The sequence below is a fragment of the Oryctolagus cuniculus genome, chromosome 1 (assembly GCF_964237555.1).
Source record: "Oryctolagus cuniculus chromosome 1, mOryCun1.1, whole genome shotgun sequence".
In the NCBI taxonomy this organism is placed as follows: domain Eukaryota; kingdom Metazoa; phylum Chordata; class Mammalia; order Lagomorpha; family Leporidae; genus Oryctolagus; species Oryctolagus cuniculus.
In genome coordinates, this window is record NC_091432.1 from 234,355,053 (window position 1) to 234,373,846 (window position 18,794).

At 51.1% G+C, this 18,794-nt stretch overlaps 1 protein-coding gene across 1 annotated transcript in view; it reads right to left on the reverse strand.

Annotated features, from left to right (window-relative positions):
• MED27 (mediator complex subunit 27) overlaps nt 1-18,794 on the reverse strand; it is a 211,955-nt gene that overhangs the window by 133,849 nt on the left and 59,312 nt on the right. Inside the window, exon 3 of the mRNA XM_002721943.5 lies at nt 1,237-1,367. Coding sequence (XP_002721989.1) covers nt 1,237-1,367 — 131 coding nt within the window. The remainder of the gene's footprint in view (nt 1-1,236; nt 1,368-18,794) is intronic.

An 18,794-nucleotide genomic window follows, 5' to 3' on the forward strand; every position in this document is an offset into this window, starting at 1 on the left:
AGGTGGACGGCTGAGCCTCCCAGGGAACGCCCATTGGACCGGAAACGCAGCCTGTGACTGAGGATGTGGGGAAGAGGGGATGCGTGCCAAGTCCAGGGCCAGCCTTGGGGGTACAGGCCCCCCGGGGAGCTCCACCAAGGACTGAGAGCCCACGCCCTGACCCCACATCACTAACTCAGGCCTGGCACACAGTATGTCAATTGTGGCATGCTCAAAGAACACTGTATCCCAAGGAAGAGGGATGGCCTGCATGAGTCCAACAGGTTCTAGGGCTGGGGGAGCAGCTGCAGCAGACAGACTGGGTGTCTTCATTTACACAAAGTTCCAGGACATGCGAAATGAACTGGTAAAGAAGTCAGGCGGAGACTGGGAACGCGAGGACGAGGCCTTCTGCATTCTGGACATGCAGGTTACATGTGCGAACACACATGTGACGGAAGTGCAGGCTACGGTGCAAACACGCATGTGAACAAATCACCCAGCTGGGGGTCCCATGGGCCTGACCTGTATCTTCTGTCCCTCCCCTGGGAAACAGCAGAGCACGTGTGCTGCTACTCAGACGCACAAACGGGCCTGACCCTGCTCATCTCAGTGCTAGCCGGTTCTCCAGGTGGCCTGCCGTGGTGTCACCTGGAACCAGGACCGGGGCACTCGCCCACGTGCCACTCACGCTGGGAGGATGATCAGGAAACAAAGAACGGGCTGCAAGGTATCCCGAAACCCTAGGCAGAACGTGAGCTGTGTCACACACGGCCACTCACAGGACTCTGCATCACTTCAAAGCCTAAAAGTCACCTTTTTAAAGAAACAAACTTTTAGGGACCCGTGTTGTGGCTCAGCGGGTTAAGCTGTGACCTGCAATGCCAGCTTCCCACATCGGGGCCGGTTCAAATCCTGGCCACACCACTTCTGATCCAGCTCCCTGCTAATGCCCCTTGGGAAGGCAGCAGAAGACAGCCCAGTCCTTGGGTCCCTACATCCACACGGAGACCAGGACAGAGTCACAGGCTTGTGGCTTCAGCCCAGCCCAGTTCTGGTGGCTGCATCCATCTGGGGAGTGAATCAGCAGATGGAAGATCTCTGTCTCTCCCACTCTCTCTGCACTTCCATCTTTCAAATAAATAGATATCAGAAAAAGAAAATTTTAAAGAAGAAAAAGCCATTCCACTCTCCAGAAGCAAGCACAAAGTAGTCACCACTTGAGAAGGAAAAGTGCTTTTCAAACCCATCACTCACTGAGGCGGTAAGACCAGGGTCGTGGGCTGAGCCTTCGGTCTGCGCTTGGCAGACACGCCCATCTGATTGGCAGAGCGCTTCAACGACTGCTGATTCAGAAGGCCGGATGCAAGACCCGCGTGGTACTGCAGCTGCGGAGAAGAAAGAAGAAAGGGGGAAGAAAATTACATTTCGTAAAGGCAGGACGAAGGGCACGGAATGATCACTACTGACAGTTTTAGCCCCTTAGGACATTTTAGGTAATTTCAAATATATCTACTAACATTCTGTGTCAAGAAACATTCATATGGAGAAAATCAGACAAGTAGGAAAAGAGCCATGAATAAGGTGCTCATCACAGCATTACACAATGATGAATAACAGGAAGCAATCAGAATGTTCCGCAGTGAATCGGGAGAACAGTTAAAATATGAAAAGACCTTACAACATCATTTTGTTCAATCAAAAAAAAAAAAAAAAGCTACGCTATAAACAGAGAACCACTTAAAGAGATGGTCTCTAAAATACCAATAACGTGGGGCCAGCATTGTGGCGATGCCAACATCCCATACGGGTGCCAGTTTGTGTCCTGGCTACTCCGTTTCTGATCCAGCTCCTGGCTAATGGCCTAGGAAAAGCAGTGGAAGACGATCCAAGTGTTTGGGCCCCTGCCACCCACGTGGGGGACCCGAATGAAGCCCCTGGGTTCACCTGGCCCAGCCCTGGCTGTTGAGGCCATCTGGGGAGGGAACCAGCAGATGGAAGATCTTCCTCTCTGTCTCTCCCTCTCTCACTTGCAAGTAAGTATTTTTTTTAAAAAAAAATTAACAATGTATTTCTAAGTACTAGGAGAATTTGTTAATTCTTTCTTCTTTAAATTCTTTTGATTTATTTCAGAGGTATAGAAACAGAGACAGAGACAGAGACAGAGAGATAGCTCCTATCTGCTGGTTCACTTCTCACAGGTGCACAGCAACTAGGGCTGAGCTGTGGCGGGAGCCAGGAACCAGGAGCACAACTGAGGTCTCCCACAAGGATGGCAGGAACCCAGCCAGCTGAGCCACCACTTACTGCACCCAGTGTGGGACACAGGCGTGTGATGTCTCAGCTGTTAGGCTAAAAGCCTGCTCTTTCCTTTTTATTGTTTACTACTGTTCATATACGCTTCCATAAATAGCTTTAAAGCTTGTATCAGTCACTTGTTAATAAGAGGACTCAGGTTTCCTTAGAGACAAAGTTAGTTTTAGAAACTCACTACTGTCAGGTCTCACTTTGTAACAAAAACTACCTAACTTGTAGTCTGCTGCAGCAAACCATGACTACAAAAACCATGACCACAACTCAGTTTATCACACACAAACGGAATGTAGGAATTGGCTTTCAGAACCCCAGGGCTACTGTTTTCAATGGGGAAGGTCCAGGTATCAATCAAAAGAACAAGGGCCTGAAATATCCGCCAACAAGGTACAGGAATGGCCTCCTGCTTGCTGAAGGGAAGGGGGTGGGAGAGTCAATTTCCTTTCCACTTAAGGGGATGAACAATGTAACCAGGGCAGAAAGCAGCTACTTTAAATGGGCTCCCAGCCAGCAGGTTTGCTTTATTCCTGGACAAACTGCTGAGCTTCGAGGTTGCTTAGGACAGATCATTTTACTTCTCTACAGTATTTCAATGTTCCTATTGGAAAAGAGAAATGGTACTGCCTAGTTCCAAACCAAACAAGACTTCTGAAAAATACATCTTATAGGGAGCTGGCACTGTGGTATAGTGGGTGAAGCTGCTGCCCGCGGTGCCAGCATCTCAAATGGGTGCCAGTTCAAGTCTCGGCTGCTCCACTTATAATCCAGCTCTCTGCTGTGGCCTGGGAAAGCAGCAGAAGATGGCCAAAGTGCTTGGGCCCCTGCACCCACATGAGAGACCCAGAAGCTCTTGGCTCCTGGCTTCAGATCGGCACAGCCCCGGCCGTTGTGGTCATCTGGGGAGTGAACAGTGGATGGAAGACCTCTCTCTCTCTCTCTCTGACTCTGCCTCTCTGTAACTCTGCTTTTCAAATAAATAAATAAATCTTTTAAAAATATACCTTCGGAGTTATTTAGGTAAAATCTAACACACACATTTTAGGTGTACAGTTTGTGAATAGCGACCAACTGTGAACAGCCTTGTGACTGAGACCCCAATCAAGACCGAAATCTCCCGTCACTGTAGAAAGTTCCCTCGTGCCCAGTCAATCCCAGCTCCTACCATCAGGATCTTCTGACTTAAAATACAACACATCATTCTCACCCATTGTCATATAAGACATATACATCCAATCTGGCACGACAATGATGTTTACTGTCCTTTTTTTAAAGCCCTATGCTTTTGTATTTCAGATCCTGAGAGTTGTCAACAACCTTTCTATAATAAAGTGATCCTTGAAAGGTATCCCAGTTTTGAACAGATGTAAATAAAACATTCAAATGTGAAAATGACAAGCTAAGAATTGGGATTGAAATCATTTATAACATCCAATATGTTTCTTCCTCTCTTCTCAAACTAAGCAAGGTCTCTCAAACATATATTTAGAACTAGTTAAACATACAAATAGTAATTCATTCTGAAGCTCTGAATCAATGCCTCCAAACCCTCTTCCTAGCATGGATTCCCTTCGCTAAGTCAGCTACACCACAGCGCATGGAAGTGAAACTGGTGCCACCATGTATGAGGGGCTGGGCCCTCGATGCAAAAGGCAACGATGCCCTGAAAAGTAAATGGCCTGCATGCAGACAGAGAGGGAAGAAGCAAGGCCAGGGGAAAGGCCTGCCCCTTGGAGAGGCAGCCCAGGCGCAGACGCCCGTGCCCAGCAGGATCCAAGGTCTGCGTGTGGAACACCTGTGCTCCTGCCTGGCTTGCTGGTTTGCTGCAGGAGCCTGTGGCTGCCCCATACACGACACAGATCTATCACGCCCATAGCAGAAATGGAGCTCTTCCCAGGGTGAAGAAGGGAGGGACAATCTGGCTCTACCAGCTCATCTTAGACCAATGAATTTTGCTCAAATTTGGTTTTCTCCTACAGATTTCTTAAATGGGGAATCGATGGAAGCCAGGAACAGTACAAGTTTGAAAGACAATGTTTCAAAATGTCAGCTGCTCGGGCTTCGATCTTCCCCACCAGAATTTGCAATGAGTGCAATATGCATAGGGCTTTATGGAATTAAAGGGAAAGACAGCTTGGCAGGGCCCCCTCCTGGCTCTCCTCTTGGCTTGCCTTCTTCTTTGTGTCTTCCTAGGGTCCATGCAAGCTCAGCCATCCCAGCCTTGCTGACTCGGAGCGGAAGAGCCCTGCCCCTGCTAACTACGCAGAGCGCAGTGCGATTCTGCCCACCCAGCATCATCTGGATCATTTGCTCAAACAAACAAACAAAAAAACCCCAAAACAGCAGAAATTCATGCTAACTGCTGTCCGTCTTTTAAAGGGTTCCTTTGAAACGTCTACCCATCCTGGATGCTCTCAAAATACAAGGCACTCGGAAGAGTATGTAGGTGGAAGGAGTCTTCCTCCCCAAAACAAAACCCGCCCTTGGAAGCTGACTCACAATGATCAGGCGACATTTGCTAATCACATGTACAGATCCCAGTTTCCAGGAACACAGCTCCAACTGTTGAGATCTATAAGGGGCCCATTAAATATTAACGGAACCACCTCTATAATGGGAGAAAAGGTCAAAGTTAATAAAACTGACAGGCAGCTCCTGTTCAACTGGTTTATACATTATTTAAGCATCAACTACTCCATTCCATGAACAGTTCAAGTCTGAAAAGACGCTTGGAAAATGTTCACTCAGCCAATGGTTCTAAAACAGCAGAAGGGAGTTCAGAGTGAATCTACAAATTAGCATTAAGAACATATCACTCCTCAAAATACTGCCATAAGTTTTCAATTACAGGTTTGTAATATTTTCTACAAAAATGTATTTCAATAAACATACTTCCTTCCAAATGTCTGTGGCATGGAAAAAACTCTATTTCAAAGAGCAACTTATCAAAGTTCTAACATGATTTTTATACCCAAGATCATTTCTCCACTCACCAGCAATAAAATGAAAGATGGAGAGAAATAAAACCATCTATTCTTTTAACTCCTACATCTCACATCTGTGGGGCTGGGGGCATTTGTGTGGCACATTGGGGAGGGCCTTTACTTACTGTTGCCACTCCACGGGAATAATGATTGGTACTTCAGCGTTCTCTGGAGTTCTCAGTTACAATTTTGCTATCTATTAATCTCAACCTTCTATTTCCAAGAATGATTTAGGATTGTTCTATCAGTTCTCAACCTAAAAGCCTTTCTGATCAATTCTTTCCACACCTGGGGAAGTTCCAGCTACTCAGAATGACCTGAGGACAAGCTCACTTAGAATCAGGAACGCCTCCACCTGTTCTCCAGCGTGTACTGTCACCACACTGACCACATAAGCAGCTCCACGCGTTCTCAGGTGGGGTCCTGTGTGCTCCGTACGTGTGTGAGCTGACACATCTCCCCGTCCTCTCTACAAAACTACATTTTGCTCCAAGGACCCGGCAAGCTCTAAAAGTTGAGTGCTGGGTGTTTCTGAAGGAGCCAGAAAGGCATGTGGCTTCCCCAGAGTGGTGGAATCATGTCTACAGTATTCATATAGCAGGCCTAACAAACCGTCTTCCCTTGGGTAGCTTAAGGCTATGCAGAATCTCTTAAAGAGTCCAAACTGTTGGGGTCAAGATGAAATTAGATTTATGGAACTATCACACGGTATCCCATAAATATGTAAAAAATTTAAGCATAAATATAAAACTTCAACTGGCTTTAATATGCTACAAATTACAAATACGAACATATATTGGAAGGAACTTACAGGAAAGGAAAGCATAAAAGACAGGACAGAAATGTAACGTTTCTAACTTAAATCTTGAGTTCCCCAAATCAGATGATCATCATCTTCCAATGCCTGGTGTCTTTTACGTTGTTCCGGATGCTTCCACCAGCCCCAAACAGATGAAGGCAATGCTTCACAACAGAACAAAGTTGGAGAAGCAAATGGAAGGAAATCATGGTGGCTGTGTTTGATATCCTAGTGAAGCCAGTGCGGTTCAACAAGGCCTAGTACTCTAAAGCTGCTGTGCACGCTGAACGACGTGGGGTCCCTGGTGCACGCTACAGCGCCTCACCACACACAGCCTCACTTGACCCATGCCAGGCAGCCCGAGTCCTGCACTAGGAGAACCTGGCTTCAAAAATCTCAAAACTTATAATAAGCCAAATCACACAATATTTGATTCTTCCCACTATGAAAATCATTACTTCCTTCTCAAGGATTCACCAAGAGCTTCTTTAAAGAAGAGGGGAAAACAGCTCCCCTAACTCTAAGACATGACTCACTGTATTTTTAAAAAGCACTTTACATATAATTACTTATGTTTCTAAGACATTGGCAAGTCACATTAGTAGTTCAAGAACTAAACCCTTTGGGCAACCAATGGGACAGAACTGAGTTATAACCACTTCTGGCCGGCTTAGACCAGAGGACTCACGAGAAGAGATCACATGGACAGGAGCCTCCCCTCTGCTAGCCACTCTTGGCCAGTGCCCTTCCCAAGCACACAGCTCCTGTCCAAACTGGACATGGCACCCAGGAAGGGCAGCCCGATGTGACTTCCTGGTCCAGGAGGGACGCTCGCCACCCAGACAGACTCATCTGGAGGGTGCAGAGGTGCTACTGCCCATGTTCCCTACAATGCCTAGGATATGCACCAAACACAGGGGGCACTCAGGAACTTGCAACCCATCAGGTGAGTGAGCGCTGAGGCCTGGCCCCGGAGCTGCATCCTATGGTGCTCTTTTGGCTGGCCTCTGACAAAAGCAGACACACGGCTTCAAAGGTGCTTGCTGTCAGCACAGAGCCACAAAGGAAACCTTTTCTCTTACTCCAACTGCTCAAAAAGCCAGTCTGAACTCTTGTGCAGCTGGAGTTCAGGGGAAGGAGCCCAGGGTCTGGTTTTATTGGGATTACTTCAAACCACTGCGTTCTGACATCAGGGAGGGGCCCCTATTTTGCGAGAAAGGAGACTCCAGCCTTCCAGAGGTCACACGGACGGGAAGAGGGGAGCCTCCCGGGGCTCACCTCACAGCCGTTTCCTGCGCGGACACGGAGGCTGCATCTCTGACATCTGTTCCCCGTGCTTCCGCGATGAAACTGTTTCCTTTGGGATGGGGACGGAGGCTGAGGAAGCCGCAACCCTGGCTAGCGCCCCAGCCCCTGGGCCTCTTGCTCACCCCGTTCACCGGACTCTCCCAGCTGTGGGGAGGCTGCACACTTTCCCCGCCCACTGACTCCAGCCATGCGTAGGGCGCTGAGTTTGGGTAAGTTTTAAACCTTTTGCCTTAAGGTTTTAATATTCAAAGTTAATGCCTTACAGAAATTTTAAAAACTACAGAAACTTAAAAAAACCTAAACCCTAGACTTGGGGTGGTGATATAGTTAACCTTCCTACCAGCTCTGAGGCGCCTCCTAGCCGCTTGCTGTTCTGCGATGGGGAAGCTGTGGTTCTGCCTGACCTCGTGTTCAGGAGAATCCACACGCAGCCTGTCCTTACTGAAGAATTCTCATGGAGATCTGCGTGACACATACATAATGACAACAAGCGAGGACATCAGTGCCACCTCCCCTGCACAGCACTGACCCAAACAGCCAGAGGAGGTGGCCGGAGCAAGGGCACTGAACCTCCCTCCAGGGTACAGGGCACCAGACCCGCAGTCACCATGAACCACATCCCCACACACCTGGGTCAGACCACACCCACGCAGCTGTGATGTGCTCGTGGGGCCGTGGCGGTGGCAGGGGTGCTAATTTGGGGCTCGCATGCAGTCACATTTCTCTATCCCATTAAACCTCCAACTAAAACTAAGATTAGTGCAAAACCAGAAACACTTTGCCACCGCTCTGAGTTGCAGAGACCTTTGCTCCTCATTATTTTAATATGTTTTATTTCCAGCTAATGAGAGAGAATCATGCATCATGACGGGGCTCCAGTTCTTCTTTTGAACATAACTCCAAGCAAACAACAGGCAAGTCCTCCTGCTATTATCTGTGCCAAGAAAAACAGCCACATAAAAATACCATAAATCTAACTGTTCTGCTTGGGTTTTAATCTAAATATCAGATAATGATATTAGCTTCTTCCCTCCTTTTATCTCCTAATGCTTTTTTTCAAATAGCCAATAGTTTAAAAAAAAAAAAACAACTCTTAGATTTGAGCTTTTATGGGTAAATAATCTTTTTACTTGGTCAAAACAGCATCAATAAACCATAAGAAGGAAGCCTCCAATTTATTTGCCTATTTGTTCTCCGCTGGGAGCCAGGTTTCAGGCCCTTCAATTATTGTGGGAGCAGGATACCAAACCAGGGTTAGCTGGCTGCTCCGCTGTGCCATTCCACGCTAACTGCCGCGTGGGCGTCCTTCTCCCTGCACGTTCCCTCCACACTTCAAAAGCTACCAAAGAAATAAACCAAATATGGCAGCCTTCTTCCTTCTCCACATAATGGCTGGGGCCAGTCAGGACGGTTCCACCGGGCGCTCCCAGACTCACACCTTTATTAACAGGCCTTTCCCCACAGTCGCTGCTCCTGACACCACAGCTGTGCGCACGTTATCAGACTTCAGGGATGCCAATCAGCTGGCAGAGATGCCACTCACATCTGCACAGATTCGCTAAGACAGCAAACTGCGACTGTGGCTAAAAATGGAGGAGCCAGCCACCACAGGGGCCAACTGAAAGGAAGGGAGACAGGAGAGCAACAAAGGACCAACAGGCAGCGGGCAGTGCAGGAAGGACCGACGGCGTGGCCCAGCGTGTCTCCTGCTGACGGCCTCGGCATTCACTCTCTGCGCTCAGACATGCCCCACTCGGTCTCCAGAGCAACGCACAGGGTCACGAAGGAAGGAGAAGGGCACAGTCACCGAGAGCCACAGGCTGGGTGTTTTCTCCCCCTAACTCCAGGTGGAGGCACTGATGTGCTGTTATCAGGAGGCGGGGCCTTTGGGAGGTAACTAGGTTTGAGGGGGTTTTGAAGGGGAAGCATCCATGAGGGGTTAGTGCCCTTATAAGAGGAAGACATGGTGGGGTGGGACACCCAAATCCCCTAGCAGAACACCTGGTGCAACTCCTGACACCGGGCTACTCTGACTTTCTGATCCAGTTTCCTGCTGTGCACTCTGGGAGGCAGCAGAGGATGGCTCAAGTCCCTTGCCGCCCATGTGAGAGACCTGGATGGAGTTCCTGACTCCTTCCTGACTCCTAGCTTTGCCTGGCCCCGCCATGGCTCTTCCAGGCATCTTAGAGTCAACCAGTAGACGGACCCTATCTTTCTGTGTGTCTGTGCTTTTCCCTGTGTGTGTCACTCTGCCTTTCAAATAGCAATTTAAATGAAGAGGAGTAAGAGGACCAGAGTTCATTCTCCCCCTGCCCTTCCATCACGCGACGATACAGCGGGAAGGAAGCAAGAGCACCCTCACCAGACACCAAACCCACTGGTCCCAGAACTGTGAGAATAAATGGATGTCGGATGCTGAAGCCACCCAGGCTTCTGTGCTCAGTGACAGCAGCCAAGCTAAGACATGCGGGCCAATATAAAGACACAAGCAGGAAACACTGACAGAATCAAGGTTAAATCTGACAAAGCAGGCAGGAGGGCACCACAACAAGTCAGTCCCGGGTGGGGAGGAGGGACCACAGCGGGCTGTCTCCTTGGCCTACTGGGAAGAGGCCCACGTCACCCACTAAGCCTGAGCCACCCCAGAAAAGCATTCATTTACGCACAAACAGAATGTCCCGGTCTATGACTGACCAAAGACAAAAAAGGCAAGGAGAATGACATTCTGGAGTTACCTTTACACTTTCACAAAAAATGTAGAATACTCATTTTTAAATGAATACTTGGCCGGCGCCGCGGCTCAACAGGCTAATCCTCCGCCTCGTGGTGCCGGCACACCGGGTTCTAGTCCCGGTCGGGGCGCCGGATTCTGTCCTGGTTGCCCCTCTTCCAGGCCAGCTCTCTGCTGTGGCCAGGGAGTGCAGTGGAGGATGGCCCAAGTGCTTGGGCCCTGCACCCCATGGGAGACCAGGAGAAGCACCTGGCTCCTGCCATCGGATCAGCGCGGTGCGCCGACCACAGCGTGCTGGCCGCGGCGGCCATTGGAGGGTGAACCAACGGCAAAGGAAGACCTTTCTCTCTGTCTCTCTCTCTCACTGTCCACTCTGCCTGTCAAAAAAAAAAAAAAAAAAAAAAAAAAAAAAAAAAGTTTTAAATGAATACTTAAGGCCTGAAGCAAAAGCCTACAAAGGAAGCCTAGAATCCCGTCCAAGGTCCCTTCTAACACTGAAATCCCACATTAAAAATACTTCCCTATGGAAATGCAGTTGAGCTTGATTCCTAGTGTAAAAACCAACCACGTGAGATTTGAATAAACTGATGAAATGCCAACTAGTGTCACCAGGAGTCTCCACCTGAGACAGGCCGCGGGGGCTGGAAAAGGCTCTCTGTGACGTCTCGTGCCTGTGTACCCGGAATCCAGTGCGGAGTTCACAGAAGTATGAAACTTGGCTCGACGTCTTCCTAAACATGCGCAGTGACGCATGAAGGGAAAACTAGAGATTCTCGAATAACCAACATCTTCCGAACTCCTCTTTCTTTCCCAAGAAAACAGAGATTTTTCAGCGGAGAACGAGGCCGAACGAGAAGTTCTGCCAGCTCTGCATCTCCGTTCCATCCCAGACCCGGAGGTCCAGGTGCTGACGTTTGCCGAGTGGTCGCGGCAGAGATCCCACCGAAGAGACCAGTACATGGGGTTGCTTTCCAAAATCCCCAATCTGACCAAAAAAAAAAAAAAAGAAAAAAAACACCACACACAGTGAGTTTATGATTATATTATTTTTAAGCTTCTTTTGCAGGGAGAGTGAGAAAGAAAATGTCTGCTTGGGATAGAAAAGCAAGGCCAATGCACCTCCCGTCAAGGCGGCTCCAGGCAGAACTGGATCCCTCGAGACGCCTGGCTCTGCTCTGAGCTCCGCTTCCGTGACCATTGGATGCAGCCCCGTTCGCCCCCTCGGCGGCCCTCCGTCCACCAGGGATGTGACACCTGCCTGGCCTGGCTGGGGCTGTGACGCGCAGGAGGCCGGCAAAGGAAAGGCAGCAAAGGCGGACGCACCCAGAAGTGGGTGCTGCACATCGGCGACTTGCAAGGTCCCGTGACAATCACACCAGAGAAGTCCACAGTAGCCGGAGCGAAGTGAGGACACAGCTCTTGGTCTGGTGCACGCGAGAACAGGACTTGGAAGCAGGAGAGGCAGAGGAAGGCACATTTCTCATCACCCATGGTTAACAAGCGCCTCCCCCTTTTGGGGCAGGGGAGACGAAGGCCTAAGGGCTCAGGTCCGCTGGAAGCAAAGGGAGTGAGGAGGCCCCTGCTTTCCTTCACTCTGCCACGAAGCCGCAGAGGCGAAGCCACCAAGGCAGCACGGCCTCGTGGGCAGGAGGCAGAGCTCCGCGCCTCTCCTCCCTCGTGAGCCTGTTTCCTCACCAGCCCAGGAAGACAGACAGCGTGGACGGGCAGGGGTGCAGGCGTGCTCGTGCTGTGAGCACGCTCCGTCCAGCCCTGCACAGGATTAACAGCGCCTTTCCCTCACCTCACACCAACCCGAGACGGCACAGCCAGCCTCCCTCCACGGATGAAGCACAGAGTGCTGCTTGCTGGGATTAAGGAACGGGATGGGTACAGAAGGGGAGTGTGGCGGTGCAGAGGGCTAGCTGAAGCTTGGATTGCCCGCATCCCACATCAGATGCCTGGGATCAAGCTCAGCCTCCGTGTCCCAACCAGCTCCCTGCTGATGCACCTGGGAAAGCAGCAGAAGACGGCCCAAGTGCTTGGACCCCTGCGCCCACGTGGGAGACCCGGATGGAGCTGCTGGCTCAGCCCTGGCTGCTACAGGCATCGGGGAGTAATTCAGTGGATGGACGATCTCTGTTTCTCCCTCTCCGTCACTCTACCTTTCAAATGAACAAACAAACGCACACGCAAACTTCTAAAAAAAGATTTTTTTTTTTTTTACAAAAAGCATGGAAAAGCTAAGCACAATGCCCAGAGGGAAATGCTGAGAACTGCTTCCGTGTTTTCCACAAGGGACCACAGCCAGAAGTTCACCTCCTCCAATAAAGCGATCGGAATCTTCACTACCACCCGCAACAGGCCACACGGCAAACTGCTGAGGGCACAGCCACACCCAGCAGCTGGCAGCCACCCTGCCGTGCCACCTCCAAGGGACACAGGACGGCTGTGGGAGGCCTGCAGAAACACTGCGGGCAGTCAACAGGGATGCCCTCCTACCACACTGCGGGGACTGCCCTGCCCCTACCACGCTGCGGGGACTGCCCTGCCCCTGCCACGCTGTGTGGACTGCCCTGCCCCTGCCACGCTGCGGGGACTGCCCTGCCCCTACCACGCTGCGGGGACTGCCCTGCCCTTGCCACGCTGTGTGGACTGCCCTGCCCCTGCCACGCTGTGTGGACTGCCCTGCCCCTGCCACGCTGCGGGGACTGCTTTGACTTTACATTTACATGCAGCCTAAGTGCCCAGAAAGTTGGCTCCAACTCGATGCTTTAAATAACCGTCTAACAAAGTGCCCAGTACTCCCAGAGTCTCTCTCCAGTCAGTCTCCCACAGTGCTTGTTTCTGCCTATGCAGGGCCGCAGAAGGATTTTCGCTGGCTGCTCTAAGTTCTGGTTGAGGTTGCCTACACAGGAAGGATGAGAAAGGAAAGCAGGTGGCAGCCTACATGGTAGGAGATTCTCCTGGGAAGAAAAAAAAAACCCAACGTCACACATAGTACGTGATGCACAGACCAAGGCAGAGAGATCTGCACCGCTGGTGGTCTAGGGGAGTGGGCGTGCGGTTACCTGTCTGTCCTGACATCAGGGGCCTCTGCTTCACCAGCTGTGTGCCCTGGGCAAGTCTCAATTTGGCAAAGCCTCATTTCTAATACTGGGCTAATACTGCTACTCATACTACTGGCTTACCCTCAGAAGCAGCCTGGGGCTTCACACTCAGGTTCTGGGCATTAGTGAGGGATGTGTACATGAAAAATGCCGAGCAAAGAGCTGGCACCCAGTACGCACTCAAAAATGTTGACCGGGATTAGCGACAGGCTGAGGTCGCCGAGCCAGGAACAATCAGACAGAGCCAACGCCGGCATGCGTTGCCTCTGATGACAAACCCGAGTGGAAATGGGTAAAACGGGTCTGCTCTCGGTCCCTCTGGGAAGCAAAGTGCGGAGGCAAAGCGAGACTGTTACAGGGCCGAGCCGCTGACAGAAGGGACGCTCTGAAGTGCAAGTCACTCACTCTGGGGGCACAGCCTACACAAACTTTCCAGCACCTGCAGAGATGAACAAGTCAAGTGACCAAGCTGAGGGTCAGCAGCAGCCAGGAATATTAACAACATGGCTGTCACCCACGACACCCACCCACAGGAAGAGCCTCGATGGGCAGTAGTCGTCCTTTGAAGGCAAACATGAGACTAGAAGGACAGGCCTGGACCACGACCACGTCCGCCACACCCCGACAGACGGCGTCCGTCTCCACCGGAGGACTGGGCATGAAGGAGGTGGGACTGAAGCTTGCTCAGGCTTTTCTGACAAATCTTTCGGGGGCTGACATTAGAATCCCTTACAGTCTGGGCGTTTAGCTTCTGTGTCGTTTATTCTGGTGTACCTCTCTGCTCTCTAAACGGTATGCCACGAGAGCCCACAGGCTTAGCACAGGAGCCTACACGGCGTTTGCTAGCTGCTGCTGTTTGCTGAGGACGGGATGGCTTGCCGGATGTGGAGCACACCGCTAGACGTGACGGACAAAGAAACGACCCGTGCTAGAACTGTGCTGGCTTCACACCTGGAAAACAATGACAGGAAGTGTGCGAGTGGGCTCACTAGGACTTCACGGCCTCTGTAAGGCAGGCACGAGTACTGTTCCCTTCTGTTTCACAGGTGAGGAGGCCGCAGCCCAGAGGCAGCAGGGTCAGGGTTCTAGGATTCCAGGATTGCAACCTGGACAGCCTGGCTCCCGGGTCCTTGCTCTGTGATCACAGCGCCAGCCGTCCCTCCAGAACCTGGCGCGCTCTAAGCAAGCACTTCTAAAATGAATGAGGAGGAGCAAGAGACGGCCAGAGATGGGAAGCAAACATCCAAGTTGAGCCAGCTTCACGCGTAAGGTCCCAGTGGGAGGTGACAGTGGTGGCAACCCACTGGCTCCCTTGTCACCTACCTAGGTCTTTTCATGTCACAATGTACACGGCCTCACTGGGTTACACGGTTAGCAAGGATTCATTGTGAGGCTCCATGGGGAAGTGGCAAAAACTGGAGAGATGTCCCCAGCCAGGCCCCGTGGAAAGGGGAACGCAGCTCCGCACGGGCCAGCAGAGCTCCGGCAGCTCACAGCCGCCGTCCTTCTCAGATCCTTGTTTCGGGCTCCCGCTGCACTGGCGCCTCTTCCGATCCGACAGCACAGGGCGTGCCTACTCCCCTTTGCTCCCTCCCAGTCTGTGCATATCACCTTTCCACCCACGCACTGCCTGCTGGTGTCTCACACCCGGAACAGAGAAGGGGACCAGAATCTGCCAGTACTGAGCCAGAGTTCCTTTTCGCAACATAAAAATGCATCAAGTTATGAAAGTCAAAGCTTTCTCATCAATGTAGGCGCCAGAATTCATGTGGCAGCACATCTGACATGAACTGACGTGAGTCTATTTTTAAAGTCTTAAATGATCTCACTTAATGTGAAGAATCATACATTTTGCTGCCCAATATTTGATTATGGGGGTACTGCCCTAGACCACAATGGAGAAGTTAATGTCATAGGTATAACGTGGCCTAGGAACCATGCTACTTTCTACGACACATTCTAATATTCAAAACACATTCAGACCCCCAACACTGCAGAGCTGTGAACCTGAGATACGTGTCTGTTCTAGCAGTCAAGACACCACTCGGGCCGCCTGCATCCCCATCAAAGTGCAACTCCCCTCCCGACTCCACTTCCTGCCAGATGCGTGCCCTGGAAGGTGGCAGGTGATGACGGCTCAAACACTTGCATCTCTGCCGCCCACGCAGGAGACCTGGATGGAGTTCCAGGCTCCAGGCTCAGCCTGGCCCAGCCCAGGCCATTACAGGTATTTGAGGAGTGAACCAGTAAATGGGAAATCTCTCTTTGCCTGGGTCAACCAGTGGGACTTCTGTGTCTCTCTTTCTCTCAAATAAATGTTTAAAAAATTCGTTTTAACTATTAAAAACAAAGAGAGCTATAATATACTATATATTATACATAATGTGGCACAGTATATACTTAATATATATGTATATATACTGTGCCACGCAGCAGAGAGTGGCTGTGTTGGGCACGGTGCACAAGCTGGCCAGCCCCGTCCACTGCCTCTGTCTCAGCACCCATCTCTGATCAAGAGGCCCAGCCAGGCGAGAGTCCAAAGGCAACCTCTGTGTCTTGGCCTGACCCCTTCTTCCTCCTCACTGGCATTCCACCGCCCTGCCTCCAGCCCACCCACCCCACCACTCTGCCCCCAGCTACTCTGTGCCAGACACTCTGGCCAGCTTCTTTTCCGTTCCTAGAAGGCCCAAGCCCACGTGTGTCCTGAGGCCCCTTTGCCCGGAACACTCCCCTGGGTCTCTGCGTGCCTAACGTCTTATCACACAGGTCTCAACGTGACTTCAGCTTTTGCTGGCCACCTAATCGAAAGGCGCCTGCACCTTAATCACAGTAACAGATCCGGGTGGCATCAGACACACACCCAGACTGCTGGTCTCTCTGTGGAGTGTGTACTTCCCCCACCTCGTCCCCTCCCTGTCCTACACACTAAGTGACAGCCTCCCCAAGAACACCTATCCCGGTCACTACTGTAGCTTCAATACTGACAACAGCGCTTGGCACATAGTTGTAGCTCAATAAATACTTGCTGAACGAGTAGTAAGCAAACACTGAGAACAGACCTGTGGGCACTGCAGAACTGTGCCCACGCACCATCAACACAAATCACAGTGCACGAGACCCCGAGGAGTATGAATCACACCGTCTTAGACTTCACGTGGAGGACAACTGCAGGAGGGGTGTCGCTGAAGAAACCGCGCAGGACTGTGGCCCAAAGCGGGTCACAGCCTCCAAATCATTCTCAAAACTCAGCCAGGGATCACCTGCACCACAATCGCCTGAACAGCGCCCACCCCAGCAGCGAGTGGTCCTCAGACTCGCTGAGATCAGCACCGTCAACGGCAGCATTAACATCTGCTGACTCACTGCCTGCCTCGGGGAGCCAGCATCCAGCTGGCAGGGATCGGAGAAACCTGCTCTGTCAGGCAACCCCGGACAAGGCACCTTGGCCAACTCCAGCGCCCACACTGCCCCCGCCCTGGACTCGAGCTCCCAACGTGAATGCAACATGCTCGCAGCACTGACAGGCTTCCAGCATGCCAACCCGATCAGAAGTCTGACTGTTCACTTCACACGTGCGCGCGGTGCTGCAACACCTTATGGAAAACGGGAGTGGAAGACAGGCTTGTTTTGGTGCGGGGCTTTCTGGAACGACGCAGCTGCTTCGTGACACACTTTCTGTGACCTCGTGAAGCCCCTCCCGCTGAAGAAGCGCCGTGGAGAGGCAGACGCGAGCCCCACGGCAGCGCCCCGATCCCGCCCGTGCGAGGCTGCACTGGACCACGCGCACCCAGGCAGGCCCTGCGTGAGTCTTTAAACAGTTAAATTTTCAATCTGTATAAAAAAGAAAATCCATCAGATTTGATTGATAAGTGTACTTTTTAAAACTAAGGGTAAAAAAGTGAAGATTGGCAACATTTTCACCATATAATTTGCTTTCTTTGCCTTTTTCCACAGCACTGCACATAAATCAAAGAAATGTTAAGGAGGCCCATATATCACCTCCTGGCATTTCAAAACTATTTACCAAGTCTTTAACAGACACAGGACACAGTATGGAAAACTATGACCAGGGAGGCTGAAATTAAAGGGAGAAAATTAACTCAAACACGACAGAGAGTTAATTAAGTTTACAAATAACTCTCCAATGAGCAAATTATGATATTTAATAAGAAGGGCCTTGGTGAAGTAGGGTTACAAAATACGGAGGGGGCGGGGAGGAAGACGAGCCCAGAGAGTTTCCCAACAAAGACTAATGTATATTTGAACAAGCTGCCTTTCTGTGATTAAGCACAGAAATCCGGGACCCAGGCAGGGGAAATGATGTTTTAATAAGGTCTGAAATAGACTTGTGAGCTGCATTTTGCATTACCCTTGCAAAAACAGGGGGGAGGGGCGGGGGAAGCACGGCTGGCAGGTTGACTCAGGTGTGCAGGCTCATCTGGGTGCAGTGCCGCTAACCACCGCAGCCAGGAAGAGAAAGGGGGCTGCAAACAGGCTGTTGTGTTTCTCCCAGAAAACAATTCAAGAATTTCCCCCCAGAAATTTCAATCAATTGGCAGCTTACGCCTTCTTTTCAAATACAGGGCTTACCTGTCCATCTGCTGGGGGTGTACAGCCTAGCCTGTGCAGGGGGATTCTACCACTCGAAAAGAGCGGCCACCTGCAGCACCGGTCACCTGGTCTCAAGACACCCTGCCCCAGCATGAGGCAGGTGGGGCTAACTCTAGTGCAACCTGTTCTGCTTTGAAAAGCCCCACTTTTGACACTGCTGTCAGGGCCGGCCCCGTGGTGTGGTGGGTTAAACGGCCTCCTGCAGCTACAGCATCCCATAGGGCTCCGATTTGAGTCCCAGCTGCTCCACTTCTGATCCAGCTCTCTGCTGTGGCCTGGGAAAGCAGTGGAGGACGGCCCAAGTCCTTGGGCCCCTGCACCCACGTGGGAGACCTGGAAGAAGCTCCTGGCTCCTGGCTGTGGACTGGCCCAGCTTCCAGTCATTTGGGGAGTGAACCAGCAGATGGAAGACCTACCCCTCCCTCTTCCCCTGCCCCCCCCCTTCTCCCTCTCTCTGTAATTCTGTCTTTCAAATAAAATAAATAAATCTTAAAAAAAAAAAAAAAGAAAGAAAGAAAGGGGCCGGCAGTGTGACAGCAGGTAAAGCTGCTGCTTGCAGTGTCAGCATCCCATATGGGCACCAGTTCCAGTCTGGCTGCTCCTCTTCCAATCCAGTTCTCTGCTGTGGCCTGGGAGAGCAGTAGAAGTAGAAGATGGCCCAAGTGCCTGGGTTCCTACACCCATGTGGGAGACCTGGAAGAAGTTCCTGGATCCTGGCTTCAGATCGGCCCAGCTCTGGCCGTTGCAGTCATTTGAGGAGTGAACTAGCAGAAGGAAGACTTCTCTCTCTCTCTCTGCCTCTCTGTAACTCTGCTTTTCAAATAAATAAATAAATCTTGAAAAGAAAAGAAAAATAAACGCTGCTACTACGAGGCAGGTACTCTTGCCTTCAACCAGTCAGCTTGTAGGAACAGGCCATTGGCCTGCCAGCTGGGATGCCGGCTGGGATGCCTGGGTTAGAGTCT